Raw genomic sequence first — 21952 nt, forward strand, 5'->3', positions numbered from 1 at the left:
TATTAAAAAGAATTTATATATTGCAGCTATATTGAAGATTTTAATCTTTTTTTCATGATTTGGTTTAAGATTGTTTTTTCAGACAGAACCAAAAAAAAACCCAAACCAAGTACAGGAAAGAGAAATCTTACAATATTCAGGTATATTTTTATTAATTCTTAAATTAGCTTTTTTTTTCTCCAAAGATCAAAGCAAAAAAAGCAAACCACAGCAAATCAGAGCAAGAGACTGTAAATCCTGTTCTTGCTTCCAGCTTTGTTTTTAAAATCTGAAAAATAAGGACATTTGGTAGCATATTGTGAAATGCAGACTGTGAGCATGCTCTTGGCAGTCCCACGTTGGTGGGACTGGGTAAAGCACGTGAAAATAAATTTAGTGCATTAATAGGGCTGTAATCCTACAGACACTTGTATGTGTGTATAATCCTAGTTCAATCAACAGAGCAGCGACTCTGCACAGAAATATTTACCTGTGGGTTGGCAAGAGGGCAGCATTACTGAGCACAGGAGGTTATTCATGCCTAGAACACTATAAATGGTTTCTCTCAGTTGTGGGGCAGTGTTGTACGTGTTTGCTTCTGAGACCATGCTTCTCTTACCTTCTAATCTACTGGGATTAGAGTTTATTTAAAGATGATCTCTGTCTGGCTCCTTAGGGAGGGACGGGACAGGAAATCGCAGTTAAATATGCTTCAGCTAGTCCTTGTAAGGAGTTCAATGAAGAGGGAATTCAGCCTATCAGATTTAGTACTAAACCGCACTAAGAGTTTAGCAGCCACAGCTGTCCTGATGAGCCCCCCAGATGATGACATGGACTGGCTTGTTGAAATTGTTTTTCTCCCATGATGTTGTCATCTTTGATATAGAAAAACATAAAAAGATAAATCACACCTTCTCACCACTGCTGCTCCAGCAGTGAATGTTATTGTCACTAGGATGTATTACAGTTCAAGGTTATCTAAAATAAATTCCAAAAAACAGCTGAAGGAAAGGTACGAAGTATTTGAAGTGTTGTCTCCCAGAAGCACTTATAAGCCCTTTCCCTATATTATATTTCAGTGCCAGTTTCTGGATCCGTCACATCTCTTGCTCTGCTACCACTAATAAGAAAAGCCATCAGTAGTTCATTTACCATAATGAATCAAAAAGGTTTCTGCGGGCATAGCTGCTGCAGTCGCTGTCACAGCAGGAGAGAGAACTCTGACTTCATTCACTGAACCTGCTGTCTCACTGAAGAAGTCACTTCACGTATGGCACGCTGGTACTTTTCTGAAGCTGCTTTAAACTCAGCCAGATGCTTCTCGTAGCTTCTCACAGCCGTCAGAAGCTGATTCCTCTCCACAGCTCCCAGGATGGCGTGGAGGATCATTTCAATGCCAAGCCCGAGAACAGTGATGCTGATTCCCCCAAGAACAGATGCCCCAATCTGCGCAAGGAGACTGACGAGCTTGCTCACAGTGAGAGTCATAAGATTGGAGCCAAGCAGTTTGATAGCTACCATCCCAGCTGTTGAGGTTGCTTCTCCGAGAACAATTGAAAAAACTTTATGGGCTATTGCAATTTTCTCCAGCTCAGGCTCTTTGATGTCATAGAGCTTCTGGTACAGCACAGGCTCCAGCTTTTCCTTCATGTCACTATCAATCTTCTGTACCTGATGCTGAATCTCACTCATTGCTTGAATGATAATGTCACAGTTTTCCTTGACGGTGCTGCTCTCTCTCATCTGAATGTGGGTGATGGTACAGCCCAGGTGTTCATTTAGCACTCCAGCCAGCTCATTTGTTGCACGGAAATTTGTGGACATGCAATCGAGCAATTCCTGGTGCAGATGGATCAATTCTTGCCTTCTCTTGGGGTTATCTGGGTACAGGAGGTCGCTCAGCATCATTCTTCAGAAATGGGTTACTTTAAGAGAGAAAAGAAATCTCCTACTCTGTTCAACACCCAGAACCCTAGCCCTTAAAAAGCAGTGAAACATCCTTTGTCTCAGCCTCGCTGCTACTTTTTATACTCGGCACGTCAAATCCCAAGGCATAGCTTGTAAATACGGAAATCTTAAGTCTTGTTTTGGATCTTTAGCCAAATTATTAGAAAAGGACCTCATGAGACATTGGACATGCTCAGAGCAACAAAAATAGCTAAAAAATATGTCATTAGCACATTGGTAAAATGAACATAGGTCATTCTTCACCTTGGAAACTGAATATGGTAGAAGCTGAACTAGTTCACTAAAAGACAGAACAATTAATCAGGAAAATCTAAAATAAGCTGTGGAAATGAAAGGCATTTTCTAGACACACTTTTGTATCAGCCTATATTTTTCAGTCAGTGGCATGGGATTTTTAAACAACTATGATGACTGGTGGATTGGGCAGGGTCTGTACCTCCATAACGGTGTTTTGTGCCAGTGTAGCTTATTTCTCCTCACATTCAAGAGAAAATGTGACTATATAAGCACTCCATGCTTAGTCTAATAAACTCACGCTTGGGAATTCATAGAGAATAGTAAAATTATCTATAATAAACCCATCCTAACCTATGTCACCTTACACACATCTCCCTCTGTGTTTCCTTTGCTGATATTTAGCCCCTGTTCCCTCATTGTTTATTCGCCTCCCTAATGCTGTAATCAATTACCCATTGTTTTTTTTAATCGTGAACATCAAGCAGCTGCAGACAGCCCCACGATAAGCATCGTGAGGTGCACCTACTCCAGCTGGATGTCTGTGATGGCAGACTGCCTTGGAGCACCATGCACAGGTTTGCAGAGACAGCCCCGCTAGTGCAGCCACACTCCCTCCGTACCCTGGGTGTCCTGTGTGGAGCTAATATCAGCAGGTGCTCACCAAGCTCCTAGGACATGGCTGGGCAGAATCTGGCCCTCCCTTCTTGCTGTACAGACCAGAGCACAAAATTTAACTACTACTTTTCTTTTTTTACCCCCCTCTAAACACTTGTGGCTAATCCTTATGGTCATTATTCTCCTCTGAGCTGTTATTGCTTTGCCAGCAAAAGGACATATTTAATGCATTTTTCTTCATCACCTGCCTGTCAATATGCAGAGTCCAAAAGTGACTGAGTTACTAGTGAGCATGGAGTTACTCCTCATCACTAAGCTTCTGTAAACAAGTCTGTGCCACTTCCTTTTAACCCATCACCAGCTGCAAAGTAAAAATGCTTTAGCATGATTTTCACTTAAATGCACGTGTCTGTCTTTGCAGCAGGGGCAAACTATGAATGAGTAGGATGACTCATTTCTTTGTTGGTACTTTGGCGTTCTTGGCCCTCTTATTGCAAATCTGGGCCACTTTTATGCAGTGCTTCGCATTTTTTCCAAGATAAACAACTTCTTGCTGTGGGTGCCTACATATCAGTTATAGCTACAAATAGTTTTGTGTAGGAGACTAGCTAGATTTTTCTTCTTAAATGATATCTCTGTGCTGTTTTGGTCCTTTGTAATTCTTGCATTATCTGCTAACTGCAAATCATCTGACACTGACCCAGCTGTATTTTACTCAACACACCCTCCCCCATAACACCGCTGTAGAAAAACAGAATGACTTCAACAGTCCCTTAGCCAACTTTTAGTCTCAGTGTCGAAATACCAGCCAGTCTGAATAGACTTTTTTCTCCCCAATATTATTGCACAGTACTGTACATTTCTTCCAGCCACTTACCTTGTAGCTCTGTCAAGAGAATAAACTCTTTAACGCATCTTTCTTTTTCTTCAAGCTGGAGGGAGCAAAGTACATATACAGTAAAGGTTTGGGATTTTCAGGAAACATGAAGCCATGTCAATACAAGGTATGAATTCATATCAGTCCTGCCTCAGGGAAGCTGCTGGCTTGCTCTCTGACTCGGCGTGATATTAGAACCTTTCCAGTTCAGTGATGTTTTGTTGAAAGGTCATTTGTTTTTCCTTATTTGTAGAAACTGAGAGGACAAAATGTTGTAAGAGGAATAGCACTTAAACAAACATTTTGCATACTAGACAGGTGTGGAGGAGACTTTTAGCATCTATTCTTTAAGCATGATTATTTCAGCTTCCAATAACTGCTCTAGATTTTGTCTCTTAATGCTAAAATTACCTCGTACTCTCCACATTAATACTTTTGCTAGTTTTTACAGTTGCTTCCTAGAGTTAGGCAGGCCACATATATTTCCATATTTCTGACTATTTCTCCAGGGAAGATTTTCTCCATGAGCTTTTCTAATTAAACATTTAGACTACCTACCTGATTTTGTCGGAGTGCTCCTGCAATCAGCTGAATGTGTACGGGACAGTGACTCCATCCTCTTTCCCTTTGTTCCTCTGGTGGTTTCCAGCAGCATGTGATGAGTTAGGGATCCAGAGGCTGGGCTTCAGCTGGGTCCTGTGGCCTGACTGCTTGTCATTAATTCTATCGTGTGATGTTTACCCAGATTCCTTTTATTTTCTTCCTCCTTTCTCCTTCCCTCCAATTTTAACACATTTCAGTTTATTTCATGCTAGTTCCCATTTGTTAGGTCCTCCAAAGGCCTTCTGTTCCTGGAGAGAATACGCACAGCATGAAACCCTCTGCCTGTGACAAAGATACAATCACAGGTACCTACAGCCATGGCTGAAAGGGAATATTACTTGCTGTTCTCAGAACATGAAACATGTAGGACACTGCTTTTCGTTCGTACAGATACAGGATTAGGTTTTGTACTGGGATTTATAAATTTCTATTGTTTATAACCAAAAACAACTAGTGCTTGCAGCTATTCCTTGAAATAATGAATTGTAGCCATGACTGGTTTTGTACACCTGCGAATTATGGATGAAAAGTTGAACAATCCCACACAAATAGAAAAATAGATACCACAGACAGTGAAAACAGGTTTTTTCTGTCCCACCAAGACAGGCTTGCACTTCTGCTTTCATCCAAGTTAGATATCTTCCATGCTCTGATCCTTAGAAAATGGGCTGCTGCCCACTAGGCTGTGGTCATGAATGCTGCCTCCCTAGTAAAGAGTGGTTGACTTCTCAGATGAAAGTCAAAGATCAAGCATAAAATGAGTACTCTGCAACTGACAGCTTGTTTTCCCCCCAAAGCTGAGATATTATATTCAATCCAGAGCCAGAGTGCCAAGCTCCCCTTGTCTTCAGAGCTGTAGGCATGAGAAGATGAGCTGAGAGAGAGAACACTAATGATTTAACTATTACATTTCTGCAATGGTCAATTGATTGTGACTCCTGTTATTAACTGAGAATGCCATGTAGTCCTGAAATACTTCTTCCAATATTGGACTGAATTGAATTAATTAGGCTGGCAACTGCCTCTTTGTCACATTCTGTAGGCTGAAAACTGATTTCAGGTCTTCAAGGTTTACAGTGGATGCAAATTCTTCTTTTCTGGAGTCCCTACTCTATTGTTTGGAACGTGGCAGAAAATCATTTAAACAACAAGCAAGCAGTTTTGTTCCTGTTTTACTCCAGGCCTTTAGGGAAGATTAACAGCTATTGTTTCAGACCTATTAAGTTTGAGGAAAGGACTTCATCTGGAGTGTCTGTCATCCTCCTTTGTTGCAGCTTCCCAGGTCCTCCCCTCTGATGCCATGAGAGTGGAAGAATTGGTGTGAGCCTCAGAGCCAGCTCTGGCTGAACAGCAGTGGAGGCTAAAATCAATTTTTCCATTTCACACAATTTCAGATCACTTTTGTCATGGGAAGGGAAAGGAGGAAGAGGCAGAGGGCTGAGCTGAAAATGAGAGAGAAGTATGCAGTGGGCTGGGAAGTTGCAACTGCTTGGACACATCTAACCACAGCAATAGCTGATGAAACATGTCTGCTGCAACCAGTCTGGCTTTCCAGGGCTCTGGCAGAAGCAAAGGCAACATCAGGAGCGGTCCCTCAACCACGTGCTGTCCCAGGATTGTACCTGCAGTTGGCCTTGGGAGACCTCTCAGGTGCAAGCGGAAGGACGTAACTTCCTTAGTAGTCCAAATGTAAGCAAGACAGGAGCCCAAGCAAGGAGAAAGTTTTGTGCTTCCACCTATCAAGGGATGCTTGCAACACCTAGTCACTCTATGAACTGACAGATATGGGTCATTCCACAGGAAACTGTAGCCTGACAAAACATTGCATTACTCAGTCTTCAGTTGCTTTGTCTCTTCAATGCAGACATCTGATGCATTTGACTTTACTATGTCTATTCCTCCCTCCCCAGCATAGGAGTTTAATTCTGTCTAGACCCACAGTATATACAAACTGAAAGATTATAATTCTAAGGATGATGTAAAGTAGATTGTTTGCTAGGACTCATGTAAATTTACCAATAAACATCAAAAGGTAAGAATAATTCACTTAGAGCACTTCCATTGCTTCTGAGATTTCATGCTGAAGGTCAGAGTCATACTTCCTGCAGCCATAAGAGTAATGATACTTGCAGCTGTTTACATCGTATTTTGCTGGCCTGCTTGGTAAGACCCCTGCAAAGGCTGATAAAGAGCTTTTTCTGTGTTTTCTTCTAACTGTAGTGTCTGGGGGGAGGCTGGGTTGTCAATTTGCAATGCTGGTTTCAGAAGTGTAACATTCTAGATGAAAATATATCCGTTTTTATTCCCCTGTGTCTTCTGGATTTCTTCTGTTTGCTTTTCAGAGTCAGACCTCACTCGAGAAATGTTAGCCCGCCTTGGTATGAAGAGTGATAAAGAAAGGCTAATCGGGGCCTGCCAGAATTTGCATGACTTAGTGTACATCTATGTCTCTTCAACCAACACAATATTCCGACTCCTCAATGCGCATCTGGGCACCAACTTCCCCATCATGCCAGTAAAAGAACATTTCAGCATTCGAGAGAATCTGCAGCTCGTGGTCAGTGCTTTGAAAGAGATGCAAGCCACTGTGGAAACAAAAGACAAAGATGTACGGGGAAGCATCAGCCACAGTTTGTATGGTATGATTGCTGATCCCACCACCTCCCTGCAGGACAAGATTGCTGCAGTAAAGGAAATTTATGAGAATTACAAGGCGATTGCAGAAAGTATCACGGGGGCACTCATTGCAGTGATGTTGAAACATGGCAATTTGCCTGACACAGTAGAGTCTGCTTTTCATCAATTATTGACTTCACCTGCCTTATCCCTCCAAGTATCAGAACTTCTCGTGGAGTATGCTGATATTTTGAAGATACTGCAACAATATGAGACACCAAGTACCACAGAAGGCAACTCCTCCTTGAGTGGAACATCACAACAGTTCAGGCTTCACTCTCCACCCTCCTCCTCTTCACTTCTTGTTTTCCTACAGACTATCCTTCAAGGACAAAGATCCATAAAGAAAAGCCAGAAAATAGCAGCTGACTACTTAGAGGAGGCCTTCAGCGTGCTGAAGCCACCTTGTGAAGGATTCCAAACCTTTGTTAAAATGGTTGAAACCTGTGTCCTAGCGATAACAGATAAGCAGAAAGAGACATAAATGTGCTGATGTATCAGAAATCCATCTTGATTCCTGTCATTCTCACATAGGAAGGAGTTTAAACATGTTTGAACACACATACAAAAGCTATCTGCAGCAGCTGCTTCTAATCTTTTCATTCTTTTTTGAAATCTGGGCTCAGTACCTGTCAGCATTTAGGGGTGAAAATCAAGTTCTGACAACATACTTGAAATCACTGGTAAACCAAGAGCAACAAGAAAGTAACGTGAAATATAGATAGAAAACAAGCTAATAGTAAGATAGTTTTGTATTAAACCTGTTTTATCTGCCTGGATAAGCATGTCTCAGGATTTCATGGGCAGCAGTTCAGTTTCAGAGACCATGTTACTAGATTTTAGATGGTGAGCCCTGCCATTACAGACATCTAAATCTGATACACAAGGTGCTGAGCCTCAAACTCCTCCATTTAATCTGCTAAAACCTGAAGACACCCAAATTCCTTAAGTGCCTACATTTCTAATGCTAATATTTCTTGTGTGCTTAAGTTCTGCATTCCTTGCCACGGGATTTCCAAGGGAATGGCAGGACCAAGCTTATATGGAGCTACTCTGAGAGGCAAGCAGTTCACACGGGTGCTTTTGGCTGTCCTTACTTTTGACCAACCAGCTGATCAGTAGCTTGTGCGCTCCTCTCATATTCAGATCTCTTTTGGATAGCTAACTTGTGGCTTACCATTTCAGACAGGGGATGATGAATACAGAACCCCAGCTTTCTGCGAAGATCAGCAGTCACTGAAAGCTGGGGTCATTTGTGAAATGGGTCAGTGAGTTTCAGTTCAATTATTTGATGACTCCACTGCAAAGTTAAATCACCATGACTAGTGTCCTTGGGCTAGTGAGATAATCTCTCTGATCGTAGCCTCAGCCCAGGGCTAGTGCCAGTGGGGGGGAGGGATCAGGGGTAAAGAAGCAAGTAAGGCATGCTGGAAAGGGGAATTGCAGGCAGAAAATGTTTCTTATCATTTCCACACTGTTATTTTTTGGAGATGGGACAACTTCATAGCTGTTACGGATTGGGTGTCTAAGGCTCCTGAAGAGCTAAATGAACACATAAAAGTGAGAGGAATCTGCGGCTAAATTGGAAGTTCCAATTCCAATTTGTGATGTTGATTCAACCTCCAGCAGTACACATTGCAGACCAGAAAAGTAGAAAGGCATGTAACACCCAACACTCATGAAGACAGCGGTGGGTTTCACAGGCTCTCCTTCTTTTCAGCGTAAAATGACCAGCATGTATTCATCAGCCACTAGAGAACTGTTACGAGCACAGCATCTGCCTGAGTTTTTCAAAAGAAAGCTAAAGTCAAACATGAAAGCTGAAGGCAGGCCTGAGAAGTCTTGGGATCCTCTGCTGCTAAATTCATGTCTCAAGGCAGCTTTACGCTTCTGTCCCCCATGTGTGAGAGGCAGACAGTCAGCTTGAGGTGAGAGCTATGGCATTGGTGCATGGGGTCAGGCAGTGGGGAAAGACTGCTGTGCTGCAACCACAGACTTTGCTGTCCACTGGGACCCTGCGCTCAAAGGAGATATGCAAGGCTGCACAGTTACTCACTTGACTTTACCACCATGGTGCCTTTTGCATCCCATAGACAGGGTCTTTCTCACTAAAAGTGAAGATACTAAGAGATCTGTAAAGAATCCGAAGTCTATGTGTGTCTTTCCCAAATGCCTAAGGGAAAAGCTACCTACGGTGAAGGGTGTCACTGCCCCACTCTTCAGAAAGGCCATAGATAACTGCCCTCCTACCTGAATGGGTCCAGGGAATGTCTGTTTTCATGAACTAGGCTGAATGGTCCAATCTCAGCTGGAGAGCTGCAGCTGAAAGCAAAGGGAAGGTTGAACCGTCTGTAACAACAGGAACTCCAGATACTGATTTCCTATGAATTGTTCTTGCCTGCTCTTCAATTTTATATATCTGGATGCAGACGGAGAATCAGTCATTGTGGGCCAAGCACAATAAAACTCCAAGTACACTAGGCAGAACAACAGAGGCGAGGACATTGGAACCGCTGTTCTTGCTTCTTGAAGCTGAAAGAAAGATGAGAGTAGTCATTTAGACCTCTTTTGGCCACCTAAAGCTTCCTGCACGTACTAACACAACTTTTGCCCAAATGAGCCATCCTTCAGTCTACCTACTACTTTGTCTTAGGTCCGGACAAAAACTCTCATTCCTGAATGACTATTTTATGCTCAAAGGTTGCATTCACACACTTTCTCAGAGAGGCAAAAGCAAGAGTCCTGTATTGGTGGTGGACTCTCAGAAGGACAGGGCTGTGGAACAGGCCCAGTGAGGTCTTCCAGCACAGAACAGTTATTTCTGTAGCCAGGATACTCACAGTGTGTGCCTTGACAAAGGATACCTTTCCTCTCTTCCGCCACAGGCGAGAGAACATGACTAAAGCAGCAGCAGTTTTGTCCTGAGGCTTGAAGTGTAGCAACCTTGCAAGCCACCAGAATGAATATCTGAATTTAAGCTGCCTGCAAATCTCATCTGCCCTTGCAGCAGGAATTCTAGGGACCCAAACACTTTTGTCCTATGACATCCTTGCAATGGCAGATGGGATAAATGGAGGCTGCAGAGAACCCTGAGACCTGCTGTATATGAGATGGATTAATCTCTAGTGAGATGCTGGGTGCTGCCAGGTTTCACAGCAACCATATGAAAACTGGATCATGTGGCTTTTGTAGGCGAACACAGCGGAGAAGCTACAGATTTGGCCTTGAGTGTGGTCCCATGTAGGTGCAGCTGGTGAGGGCTGCTTGGAGTACTTGAGACCAGACTGTCCTGTGCCCCCCTTGCATGAACGGCTATATACAATACCTTCCACAAGCTGGCAGTGGTACTTGCTGTAGTTCCCCACAGAGTGCAGATGCAGCCGGTTACCATGCTGTGTCCGAAAGAAGCTTTTGACAAGGAATATCTCATAAGGAGGAATAAGGACTTCCTTCTCAGATGTGTAGTAAGAAAATCCTTGCACAGCTGCTCCCAGGCAAGTGGTCACTGTGAACACAGTTTCATTCCCAAACTTCTGGGCTTCATTCCAGAGGCGGGAGGTGGAGGTGAAACGGCCAAATCGCACCCTGCTACCTACTGTGGCCTCGATATATATGTCTTTTACACCCCTGTGCACCCGGTAGCACTTATGTTTTCCCACGCTCTCCTTGCTGTTCTGCCATTCCTTCATTATCTGGATAGCAGTCGTTAGGTAAAAGTGAAAATATTTGAAACTGAAGTTGTGTCTGTAGTGCTCTGGAGAGCTTCCTGCTGTAGATGTGGCCCAGTTCAGCTGAGAATGCAGGGAAGAGTTCATGGTGTAAGCCATGAGGACTATGGCGTGGCTCTCATGCATCTCCCTCAGGAGACCTACCGGGCTCTTTAAAAAAGCCTCCTGAGCCTTCTTCCAGAGACTCAAATAGTCCTTGTTAGCAGCTATTTCCTTTCGGAAATAGTCTCCTCGCTCCAGTTCTTCCATCACCTGATCTCTGCACCCCAGATACTGATCGTCAAAGGAATGCAGAGCCATATCCATCATGAGGTGGGACACAGCCTGCAACATAAAAGCAAATGAATATTAACATCAGAAGTGTGAACTTTTTGTGTATCTCTATGGATGCAAGTCAGGTTTTTTCCCTACCCTCTTCTTGTTTCTTTTTCATTATTGGCAGAGCAAGCAGAGCAGGTAGGCATCTTTGACAAGACCCTCCTGAGCAGCCTCGGGGTATTGTCCAAGCTCCACCCCAGGCAAATGCCAGCCAGGATACCAGAGTTATTTTATGTGGATCAGTGGCATTAAAAACTTCAGGAGAGTTTGCTCTTCAGAGGGTGAGGGTGTAGAGCCTGCAGGACAGACTCACAGTCCATTTATTTGAATATTCTGCTCATGATTAGTAAGTGGTTTTGCAGGGGGAGTAAGCAAAACAATGTGCTTGGGGCAGTGCAGCCTGAACACATCTCAGAGGTGAATTTCTTCTTCCTGTCTTGTAGCACCTCTTGGACAAGTTTTGGCTCTAGTGCATGATGTTCAGTAAAGAGCAATATAGTAGCACTGTGCAAAAACTTTTATTCATCCAGCTTGTTTCAGTGAGGCCAGCTGGACCTGTCATGAAAATAAACATTAAACACGTGAGTAAGGATTTACACAGCTGGATGCTGTAACAGGAAAATAACCTCTAATATATCCTGACTATGAAATGGCACACTAATTGCCTGCTTCTACCATTTCTAATGAGTAAAAACCTTATGTGATAAGACGTAAGAAATGGTTTGAGTTATGACATTATTCTTTTTGCTTTTTGGTCTCCTAGGAGACTAGTCAAGTACTGTAGTCAGTTGACAGTTAGTTGAGCTCTACAAGTACATATTCACTTCATCTCTACTATTCATCCTGGACACATAACCAAATCGGTACCTTTCTTAGCCTCTGAAGTTATATTGGCCCATAAAGTTTATTTCTCCATGATACAGTAATTGCTTTAACAGAAAGCTAAAAGGCAGTCACAAGGAATAGAGCAATATTGTCACTGTCCCATCCAACAACACACTGCTTTTGTCAGAGCCTCAGCTGAGACAGACTGGAAAAGGAGAGGAACATGAGATCAACTCACAAACACAACCTGGGAAACCATCTGTCTCCAAAGGAAGGAAATTTCCAACCAAGTAGTTAAAAGGAATTAGGACAGGTAAGAAATGGAACAGAGCAATTGAAAGCAGAAGAGTTTAAGATGAATCCAAAGCTCCTTAAAGAACAGGTTTCAAATGAAAAAAATAAAGGGGTTCTTTCAGTGGAATGAGCAATTTCACCATTTCAAATAAAGAACAATGCTTCTCCCCTCTTACCAGCCTTTGCAAGGAGATCAGCAACAGAAGGCTGGCCAGCAGCACTGGCATCCTAGAGTCCACCCAAGACACTGTAGAGAACATTGAGCTCAAGTAGAGGTTGTTTACATCTGCTCCTTTCCCTTTTTTTCTTGAACTGGGAATTTCTGCAGTTCATAATTTGCACTCAGGTTTTGGTGGCGATTCTTCAACCAAAGAGTCACCATACTCTACAGCAATTCAGAAGTCATTAATCAAACCAAACAGACAATTTACTGGTAGAAGTGTGCCCATAATCCATAAGGAAGGATCTGGTTGCACGAACTCCAGCTGGTGTGGATGTTCTTTGCCTTGGTAATTCTCTTATTTCCAAGGTACCTGGTGTTCTTGTTCTTGCAAAAAGGAAGAAAACTCCAGCTTGGAGAAGTCTAAGGCTGTTCTCTCCAGAGGAGTGATATGTCAGAATGAGGTGAAGAGCACTCCTTGATCAGACCTTAAAAAGCCCTTTTAAAGAAGTGCAGAGCTCTGATAAAGCCAACACAGAAATGCAGGGTAGGTTGGGATCCCATCTGGAAGCAAAGATAACGTAGCTGTCCCTCTCCTTCTTAGCTTCCCCTGGTTTCTAATAAAGTGCTGCCAGTTCTACCCATACACCACTGCAGAGTGGCACCTTGTTGACCATTTCCATTAAAAACACTCGGAATGAGTGGGTAAATAAAGATTCTATACTGAGACTAACCCGTCTCTAGAAGCTGCTTTCCAATCACCCTTCCCAATAAAGGGCAGTGAGTTACTCCCTTGTGGAGCCCCCATGGCCTCTGATAACCCTTCTGCATGGAAAAACAGCCAAGAGGAGGTGTCAGACCACAGAGAAGTGAAGTCCATTTTCCATTGCCTGTTAGTGATAGGCTGGGGGAGGGGGACACTTGCAGTCACGGGATTTGCAGTCCCAGATTCCCTGGGAAAAGGGACGTTTGTTGCAGCTGCGGGGATTCTGTGGACAGAAAGCATTTGCTGAATATTGCTGAAACAGGGTGAGAGATGACATAAAGGTCTCACACTGGGTTCCCTTCAAAGTGGTCTATAACACTTTACCAGCTGATGCTGCTGACAGTATCTGCAGCCACTGGTGATAGGAGATGATGACGTGAAGGATGATGCAAACTGATAAATGCAGCCCATCTACTTCTCCTTCTTGGAATTGCTCTGTCATCTTGGGCTTTATTTTGACTGCTAAAAGTGAGTCCAGAGAAGAGGTTGTGAATTTATTCAAAGGCATCTCCTCTTTTATTCATGTAGAGATAAAAAGGAGCTAAAGTGTGTCAGGCTCCATCAGGAACTTGAAAATCAAGATAAACAGCCCCACTAGAATGTCAATTCACCTGTATATAATCCAGTTGCAGATTATGTCCCTATTTTTCCCTTCAGGCTTCTTAGCATATGTTGCAATATGAGGTGAATGAGGAAGAAAGCCCACTGAACATGCATTTTCAAACACTTCTAAAGCGATGTATTTATCGCATGGCGATAAAAATAATGTCCATAAGATGGCAGCAGAGGATTCATAATGGTACTTAAATCTGCATCGATCAGGTGAAAATCGAGCTTCCCCAGTCCAGCAGTAAATTTGTAATCTCATTTGTGCACTCAGATCCTCAAAGGCCATAATGACTTCAGCTCATATAAAGATCTGGCGACGCAGGGTAGATGACATGATCAAGGCCTTTGTGTGCAACTTCCCAGAAAAAAATATTTACTGAAAGGGAATATATACAGAAACATGCAAATATAGACAGGAAGCTTGATTTTCTTGTTTAGCAAATAAAACCATACAACAGCAAAACCCCTAACTTGTTAGTACAGCAGATACTAGGATTTCCCTAATCTTTCTAGTATTTTTCCTGGCAAAATTTTCATTCCTTTCAATGAGCACTTTGTCATTTTTACTAGATGGTGTTCAGAGGAGAGTTCCGTTATGAGCAGTGAAGCCCCATCAGTTCATGCCAATAGGGGAACTAGTCCCAGGTGTTTGACCAAGACAAGCAGAGGTACTTATTAACTGCTTATTATTAACTTATTAACTTCTTGGCCAAGGTCAGCATAGCCGGTGCAAGTCACAGCAGTTTGCCAAACAAGAGATGCTCACGCTCACGCTGGCGGCCATCCCTGTGGACTTATCCCATGTCCTTACTTCAGGGCAAGGTCTTTTCGAGAAATGCTGAACTCAGTAGATGGTGAATCAGGAAAAGCCTGGCCCTCCTCTCCCTCACTGTCACTGTGTACTGGGATCATGACCTGAATTTCAATGTAGTCACCTCTGGTTCACACTGGGGCACAGGAGGGGAGAAAGAAATCTCATGAACCTGGATCCTGCTCCTCAGGGTTCACAGGAGCAGGCTTTACCTTCCAGGCATGTCTTTAACTGCAGATAAAGGTGTGCAGAGGAACAGAGAGAAGCAGCACACCAACCTGCTTTATGTAAGCAGTATTTATTGCAGTCAGCAGCTGGGGATGGCTGCACCAGCTCACACACAGCCAGAGAGATTCAGTCTTTCTCAGTCTCCTGAGGCTCAGCACTCCCTGACCTTGGAAATGGGATCTGCCATCTACCTCTCAGGGAAGGAAAGCTGACACAGCACATCAAGGGAGGCTGTGCAGAAAGTTGCTAGGCTATAATATTCATACAGGGAGATAGAATTAAGTAGTGCACTAGAAAGAGGATATGTATATAAATGCGCACATATGTATTTTATGTGTATTTATACCAGAGAGATACAAGCTGCCTTGAATAAATGAAATGCTGACCCAACTTGAATCCATTCTTGAACTGATATTCTTTTTGTTTATTTCATAAAGTTTATCGCTTTCTTTTTGTTTGCTTGCTTTTTTTGGAGCTGTTTAGACACTTCTAGTTTCAAGCATAAGTGCTAAAGCATTAGAGAGGAACAGGTTATTTTTTGTTCTTCTTGGGTATATTCAGTTTCACCAGAAACCAATTGTAACAAAGACAATAAGAAATTTCCAAGTTGCTTTTTACAGACAGTCAGTGAATGCACCATACAAACGGAAGAGCTCATCTGAAAGGACTCCTCAAAAACACCTTTAGGTATTTATCTGTTATTGATATACAGGGAAATTTTGTGACAGAATAATCAGAAGAGTGTACCGGAACTAGATTTCTGTCTATATGGTAGTATTTCCACACTTCTAACCTAACAAAATGACCCCACATTGGCACATGTTTACAGTGATTATTCCACCTGAAAATATTGAACTTTCCCGCTCATTGTACCAGGAGGTAGCTGTTCCACCTTCTTCCCAGTGAGTACCTCAGGATCAGATCCATCACATTTACATCATTGTGACATTCTCCTACAATCCTCCTGCATTTTGTAGAAGAGGACAAAAAGTCTTGCTATGTTTCTAAGGTGTACATTGATTTTCTTGAGAGGAATCAGCTTTTTCACCTGCTGCATCATGAGGATTCAAATAGAAGGAGGTCTTCTCAATCATTTCTGGTGAAGCTCAAAATACCACAGAAGACAACTGAAGAGAAACATTTTTGATGAAAGGAAGAAAGCTAATGAAAGCTAAACAAGTGGGATAATTATTGCCTTGTTGTTCTAGCTGGTTAGGGAGACTACTGAAGTCTAGATGGTTTTTTCCCCTCCTTCCCACCCGCAATCTTCTTTCTCCTGTGGGGTTCAGAATGGTCCCAAGCAAAATGAGCGAAGTCACCATCCCATCCTTAGTATCTCCCGAAGAAATGGTTGTAGGCCATGGAAAATCCTATTTGGTCAGAGAGATAGTCACAGGGCGGGTAGTTTTCACAACGCTCATGCATCTGCTCCATTGGGCTTTTATAATACTCAAAGTACCTGGAGTAGACAGAGAGAGAGATGCCATTCTGCAGATTCAATTGATGTGGCTGGAGAGGTTTCACACCCCAGACACTGGCATGAGAAGAGTGCTTCCCCTGGGTGTGACAACAGGGGACTTCTCATGGAGAGTTAAACATCTATTGTCACGGGGATGGACTACTTGAGTAATGGGAAAAGTTGGAATTGAGCCCAATATGAAGCAATTGCTCTTGAGGTTCTATAAGCAAAGGAGACCACAGAAGCAGCTGGGGTTTTTTTGTCCCCAACCCTATTTCCCAGCTACCCAGGAATCTTTTTGTTGTTGTTGTTAATATTATTTTTTTTTTTATATCTTTATTTTATTATTTCTGCTTACCCTTATTTGCACCCGGTTTCTGCTCACCTTCCCCCTAGCCACTAGTTTCCTTTAGCTTAAACACTTTCTTCTCATCATCCTCACTTCTCTCATTGGCAGCAATACTATCCCCACTCAGCTTTTGTTTTGCCAGGCTAAGCAAGCCCAAATCTTCTGGTCTCAGCTATACACTCTGGATGGCCTTCTCAGCTCCTCTTCTAGGTTTGGTTAATTTTTCCTGAAGACTGTACACACCGCTGCAGGAGTCCCACCAGTATCTCATTAATTGTTATTTTATTCCTGTATTGGAAATACCCTGCAGCACCCTTGAATTCCATTTGTTTCATCCATATTTCCGGACTAACTTTACCTCATGATCAAATAATATGCCAGGCTGTCTGTCTACCGCAGTCCTTCTTGATTAATGCTTATAGTAGATGCTACTTTAACGGTGCCCCACCTGTAAGGGGTTGGTCACTACAGACAATAGAGATGCTGCTACTGATTTTCATCTTGTTTTTAATCACTGCAGGTTTCAACATCAGCCAGTTCCTCTGCTACCATACTCTGCTCCTCTCCTGTACAGATGGGGCCTCCCAATCCTCTGTTACCTAAAAACAACATTGTCCTCCCAGACCAAAGATGGATTGAATAAAAATTCTTTTTGCACAGGCCTACGTGAGACAGTGGCTTAACAACCATCTCCAGGAAATTCATGAAGAACATTCTTGCATGACCTCAAATTTCTCCAAATGTTTATATCTAGGATTTCTCCAATTCTTTGTGCTTAGGATTTCTGCACAAAGGTATGTAGGATCTATAGCTTCAGACAGAACAGCTATTCTGATCTAGCCTCACCCCTGCAACAGAGCTGTGCCTCCTTTGTAGGGAGACAGAGACAATGACCAAGGGTCTGTGATGCTCATTATCCTGGAAACCATCTTTGATGACTCTGCAGATTAGCGCAGCTTCTAACTTGTATCCTGCTGTCCCAATGGCTAGCCCGGACAGCTTGTACTGTCTCGCTCCCTGGGAGGAATATCAGAGTCCAGCTATGAGCTCTCAAAAGGGTATCTATGAAAAAAGAACCATTATCTATCAATAAGTATCTCCTGTAACCTTTTTGCTTCAACACATGAAGGCTATAACATAGATGTACAACAAATTAATGCCTTGTCATGTCCTGTTGCCTTCCCACCCACTCTTCAGAACAGGTCCAGAGTCCAGCTCACAGCCTGAATCATGAGTTGTTACCGTTCATACAGGGTGGACCTCTTCTGCCTCTTCACAAAGGCATTGGCAACTTCCTTTGTAATCTTGATGCCTACCAAAAGAGAACACAGCAGGTTAAAGATGCAGTGCCATGGTCTATGAAAAACAGAGACTAGTCTAACCTCTGCAAATGGACAGTCTACTCTCTTCACAAGACTGCCACGAACCATCCCAATTGCCCACTCATCTCTCCCCACCCTGCTCTCCACTCAAAGCCCAACAGCTGGACTCCCTCCTCACTCCAACCTGCACATCTACATGGAGCAAGGGCTTTTTCTGTCATTAACTCAACTTCCTTATCACACAGAGTGATCTGAGTCCACAGCAAATGTGCAGAAGGCAAAGTCATGATAGCATAAAATATGAATAAGGAGAAAATTAAGGGAGTGATGAAGGGAATGGCACCTTCTCTCCCTAGCCTGCTTAACTTCAGAGTCTTAGCTTCCTTTCTATATTTTGACTCAGACTGTGTGATGTGAGATACCAACCACCAGGCCTTAAAAATGCCTGTAATGCACCATGAGCAACAGGTGGCACATGGAAATACCAATGCTCACATGTGCAGAGTTCCATGAAAGATGAAGGGTATAAAATAATGAGAGTAAACAGCACTCAGGGAGAAATGCACCCAGGAGGTGCAAAGATCCTGGTGTTCAGCCACCTAGAGAACATGAGGGGTCTTTCTGCCATGACAGCAAGTAGCCGCTGGTCTCCGCTAACACGCCGTGTCAACACAGTTGCTTATTTGTTCCGTTGCGCTTGTGGTTGTGCAAACACGGGCGTGCTGTGGAGCATCCCACAAAGAGCAGGTAGAGCCCCTTTGCCCCCCAGTCCCAGCCAGTGCTCGCTCCATGCACAGCCTCGCTCCATGGGAGCATCAGCAGAGGTGTGCATGGATGCCGGCACACCAGCAACACAGGGAGCTGCACACCAATACGTGTTTCAGCAGAGAAACTGACAAACTGTCACTGGGGGAACACAGTTTCTAAGACCTCTGTGTGTGAGGAGACGGTGGCATTCGTGCCCTTTCCTCATCACCATGGGGTGCTTGACCGTGTTTCTGTTTGGCAGGTGAGAGATGCCCCCTCTCTAGCAAGCTGGGATTTAGTCTGGATCAAAACACTGACTGCTCAGAAACTGCCAATTAATGATCTGTCAGAAATCACCACCTTTCCCTGAACACTCTGCTTTTTTTTTTTTTTTTTCTCTTTCCCAATCTATTTGCATTGGCTCACTGGAGAAATACCAGCTTTCATGCTCGCCAGCAGCAATGTTATTCTTTAAGGTGTGAGAAAGGAGAGACAGGGAAAAACGAGGGGGATTTTCCATACAGATCTTCTGCCAGAACCAGCTTGCTGCAAAAGGTGTGGACATCCCAAGGTGTGCAAATCCCTGTGTCCCAGCTGACCCAACAAAGGAGTGACTGCAGCCCCCAGGAGCAGCCAAGGAAGGTGCTTGCTTTCAAGCTCTCCAGGTTGTGGGATTTGGCAGGGATGTCACAGCTTGTTGCTGTGTGGCACCAAACCTTTCTGCTCTGTGATCCTGCACATCAGACTGGCTACACAGCAGATCAAAAGACCAGTGCCTGGAGGCCCTGGGGCAGGTTCTGCTCTCTCAACAGCCTGGGGTTGCAGCAGTCACTTTGGATAGGTCTCTGAGGCCAGCTCAGAGAAGACGGGAGACTGGCTGTGTTGCTCCACTCACATCACCCTGTTTCACAGAGGGCAGATGCATCCAGCTGCTAACAACCTGCAGGACCCACGTCTTGCCTGGGGGCTGCTCAAGGGTTGTGGAGATGCAGGCCAGTGCGGGGAGGCCGACCTCCCTGTTGTCTCCTGCTCCCATGGCTGTGAAAGGCAGCCCCTCTGTTTGCTGCAGGTGTTCCTGCACCTCAGGGACTGCAGTGCTGAGGGAGCAAAAAGGGAGCAGCAAGAGGGACTCGACATGGTTCTTGTTCATCCCTTGGACCTATCAAAGGGAAGAAAGGAAGTAGATGCAGGAGAATGGAGCTGAGCATCGGTCACAACGACGTACTCACTGGCAGCATTGGGAGATCCTGGGGGGTCTTTGGGATCTGGAAGACAGACAGACAGAGAGGAGTTTGCTTGTGAGTCTTCTTCATCTGCTCCACTCTGGCTGAATCCCTCTGCCTACTGGGTGAATCCAGCTCCCCCGCTTTCCCAGAAAGTCGGTTCCTCCCAAAAAAGGGTCTTATTAACACCCACCATTTAGAGATGGGCTTCTTCATCACAGCAAAATTCACCCATTATGCCTGGATTTGTTTAATTTCAACTTCCTCTAAGACAGATTAAATGACACAATAATCATCTAACCACTGTGGAAGATGGAGGAAGACCTTCCTCCTTCTCCCTCCCCACCCTTGCTAAGAGCAGGAAGAGCTAGAGCCAGAGGACCATTTGAGCAAAACCCCACATTTGGAGAGAACCTGAAGATATCTGAACATCTCCTCCATCTTTGGAAAGAGATGTTTCCTTAATTCTAGGAAGAAATCACAAACTATTGATAGGGAAGGGAACTAGGGCCAAAAATTAGTAACAACTCTACCCTCACAGCTTTGTGTCTCAGAGTTGAGACACCAGCCCTCACCAGCCCTCCCAAAAGGAATTTACACACTATATTTCTTTATTCAGTCCTAATCTTAATCCTTAATGCTCCCTGCAAACACTCAAGGAAAGCATCCTCTAAGCGAAATGGTAAGTCTCGTCATTTTTGCTCTCCCTCACTGCCCTATTTCACAATTTTTTTCTTCCAATATTTCACCATATTTTTTTTCAACAGTGTCAGTTCCACCCAAGTCACCAGGTATTTGGCATAAGTGTATTTATGGGCAGAAAAGAGGACTCTAGAGACCAAAAAAACCCAACAACTCTGCTTAAACAAAAACTTTTTGTGAAAAGGGTTATGTGTAGTTCTATTTTTAAGCTATGTATACATTCCTTGCATTTAAAAAATAAATAAATTAAAAGTTACTCCAAGGCCGTTAAGCAATCTGGAATAATAATAATGATTTTAAAAAAAAGCAAATATCTACTCAAGAGTGAAAAAGTGAGAGAGAGGCTAACAGATCAAACAAAATATATTTGCCAATATTGAATCATGACATATCTGATGCCAAGGACTGAATGAAATTTAACTCTGAATGGGATAATACAAGAAAAGACAGGGCCCTCTCCTGCTCGGCTTCTCTTTCCCTGCTGTAAAGGGAAAACACTTGCTCTTCTGATCTTCCTCCCCTTCCCTCTCGATCAACTAAGAGCTGCCACTGCATTACTGTCTCTTGTTTATAAAGTCACCGTGGATAAATCACCTCCAAATGGGATGTGCTCTTATTTCAATGGGACAACTCCGGGTTTTTTTAACCATTGGTAGGAGTTGTTTTCCCTTCAGAAATTCTCCACATCCCACATTTCTCAGCAGGTGTAGGCTTGACTCAGTGCTTATCTCTGTGATCCTACAGCATTCCGTGGCTGAGAGGCACAAAAACCCTCTCCCTGTGGTCAACACAACTCTGCCTGCAGCTCAACCCTCTTACTCAAAAGTGAGCATCCAGCATACCTTTGCCAGTTCACCTAAATGCTAAATGCAAGAGATGAGGCTCTCATTCCCCAAGCCCTCTCTCACCCATGACTCTCTCTAGCCGATAGAGATCTGAAGTTGTGCAATGACCGGCGATGCACCTCCTCCCCACGAAGCTGTGCGTCTCTCCCACACCGAAAGGAGGCTGATGGCAAGCTGCAGGGCTGAGCAGCATTCCCGGGAGCCTTTTTGGGAAGACATTTCCTTACCTTTCTCACAATAGCAGAGCGTTGCCAGGGCCAGAGTCACAATCAGCAGTGCCAGCAGACTCCGCATGTCTTCTTTGGCTGCGATAGCCTCCCTAACCTCAGAGCTTTCCTGGAGGTTACTGAAGTTCTCCGGAGTTTGCTTTCGGGCAGCAGTTTATATCCTGTGGTGGCCTGGAGAGACCGGGGCTCTGGCTTGTGTTCCTGTGTCTGAGCTCCAAAACAAAGCCCCTCCTTTGGGCCAGGAGATATCAGGTCCTGGCAACCATTTTGACATCCATCTCAGGGCTCGTGGCATTTCCAGAAGATTTTATCTGAGGTTTTGAATGGGACTGTTGAAGAAAAACAACTGGATAAAAAAAAAATCAGTTTTATTATAAACATGAA

At 43.8% G+C, this 21952-nt stretch overlaps 1 protein-coding gene across 6 annotated transcripts; it reads right to left on the minus strand.

The window, feature by feature from the left end:
- Positions 1–127: 127 nt before the first annotated feature.
- SMCO3 (single-pass membrane protein with coiled-coil domains 3) lies at positions 128–21952 on the minus strand. 6 transcript variants are annotated; one of them, XM_054189273.1, is made up of 6 exons: positions 12297–12823; positions 10281–11007; positions 9206–9487; positions 4235–4527; positions 3677–3731; positions 1736–1859 (listed from the first exon to the last, which is right to left on the minus strand). In XM_054189273.1, the coding sequence occupies exons 1-3, from the start codon at positions 12378–12380 to the stop codon at positions 9393–9395; spliced, it is 906 nt and encodes a 301-aa protein (XP_054045248.1). In that variant the 5' UTR covers positions 12381–12823; the 3' UTR covers positions 1736–1859; positions 3677–3731; positions 4235–4527; positions 9206–9392. The 6 variants fall into 6 exon arrangements, with proteins under 6 accessions (XP_054045250.1, XP_054045248.1, XP_054045249.1 ...); XM_054189274.1 differs by lacking the exons at positions 1736–1859; positions 3677–3731; positions 4235–4527 and adding exons at positions 6730–6864; positions 11095–11556 and having other exon boundaries at positions 12297–12845; XM_054189272.1 differs by lacking the exons at positions 1736–1859; positions 3677–3731; positions 4235–4527 and adding an exon at positions 6730–6864 and having other exon boundaries at positions 9206–9277; positions 9354–9487; positions 12297–12827.

Source organism: Rissa tridactyla, chromosome 1 (genome assembly GCF_028500815.1).
Source record: "Rissa tridactyla isolate bRisTri1 chromosome 1, bRisTri1.patW.cur.20221130, whole genome shotgun sequence".
Classification (NCBI taxonomy): Eukaryota; Metazoa; Chordata; class Aves; order Charadriiformes; family Laridae; genus Rissa; species Rissa tridactyla.

Bases quoted from the DNA above. Each gene is read 5' to 3' on its own strand.
- SMCO3 (XM_054189273.1), bottom strand. From the start codon at position 12,380: ATGTTCTCTACAGTGTCTTGGGTGGACTCTAGGATGCCAGTGCTGCTG. The intron at 11,008-12,296 runs GTAAGAGGGGAG...TTTATGTTGCAG, and splicing joins TGATCTCCTTGCAAAGGCTG to GCTGTGTCCCACCTCATGAT. The intron at 9,488-10,280 runs GTATTGTATATA...TCTTTCTTTCAG, and splicing joins CCACTGCCAGCTTGTGGAAG to CTTCAAGAAGCAAGAACAGC.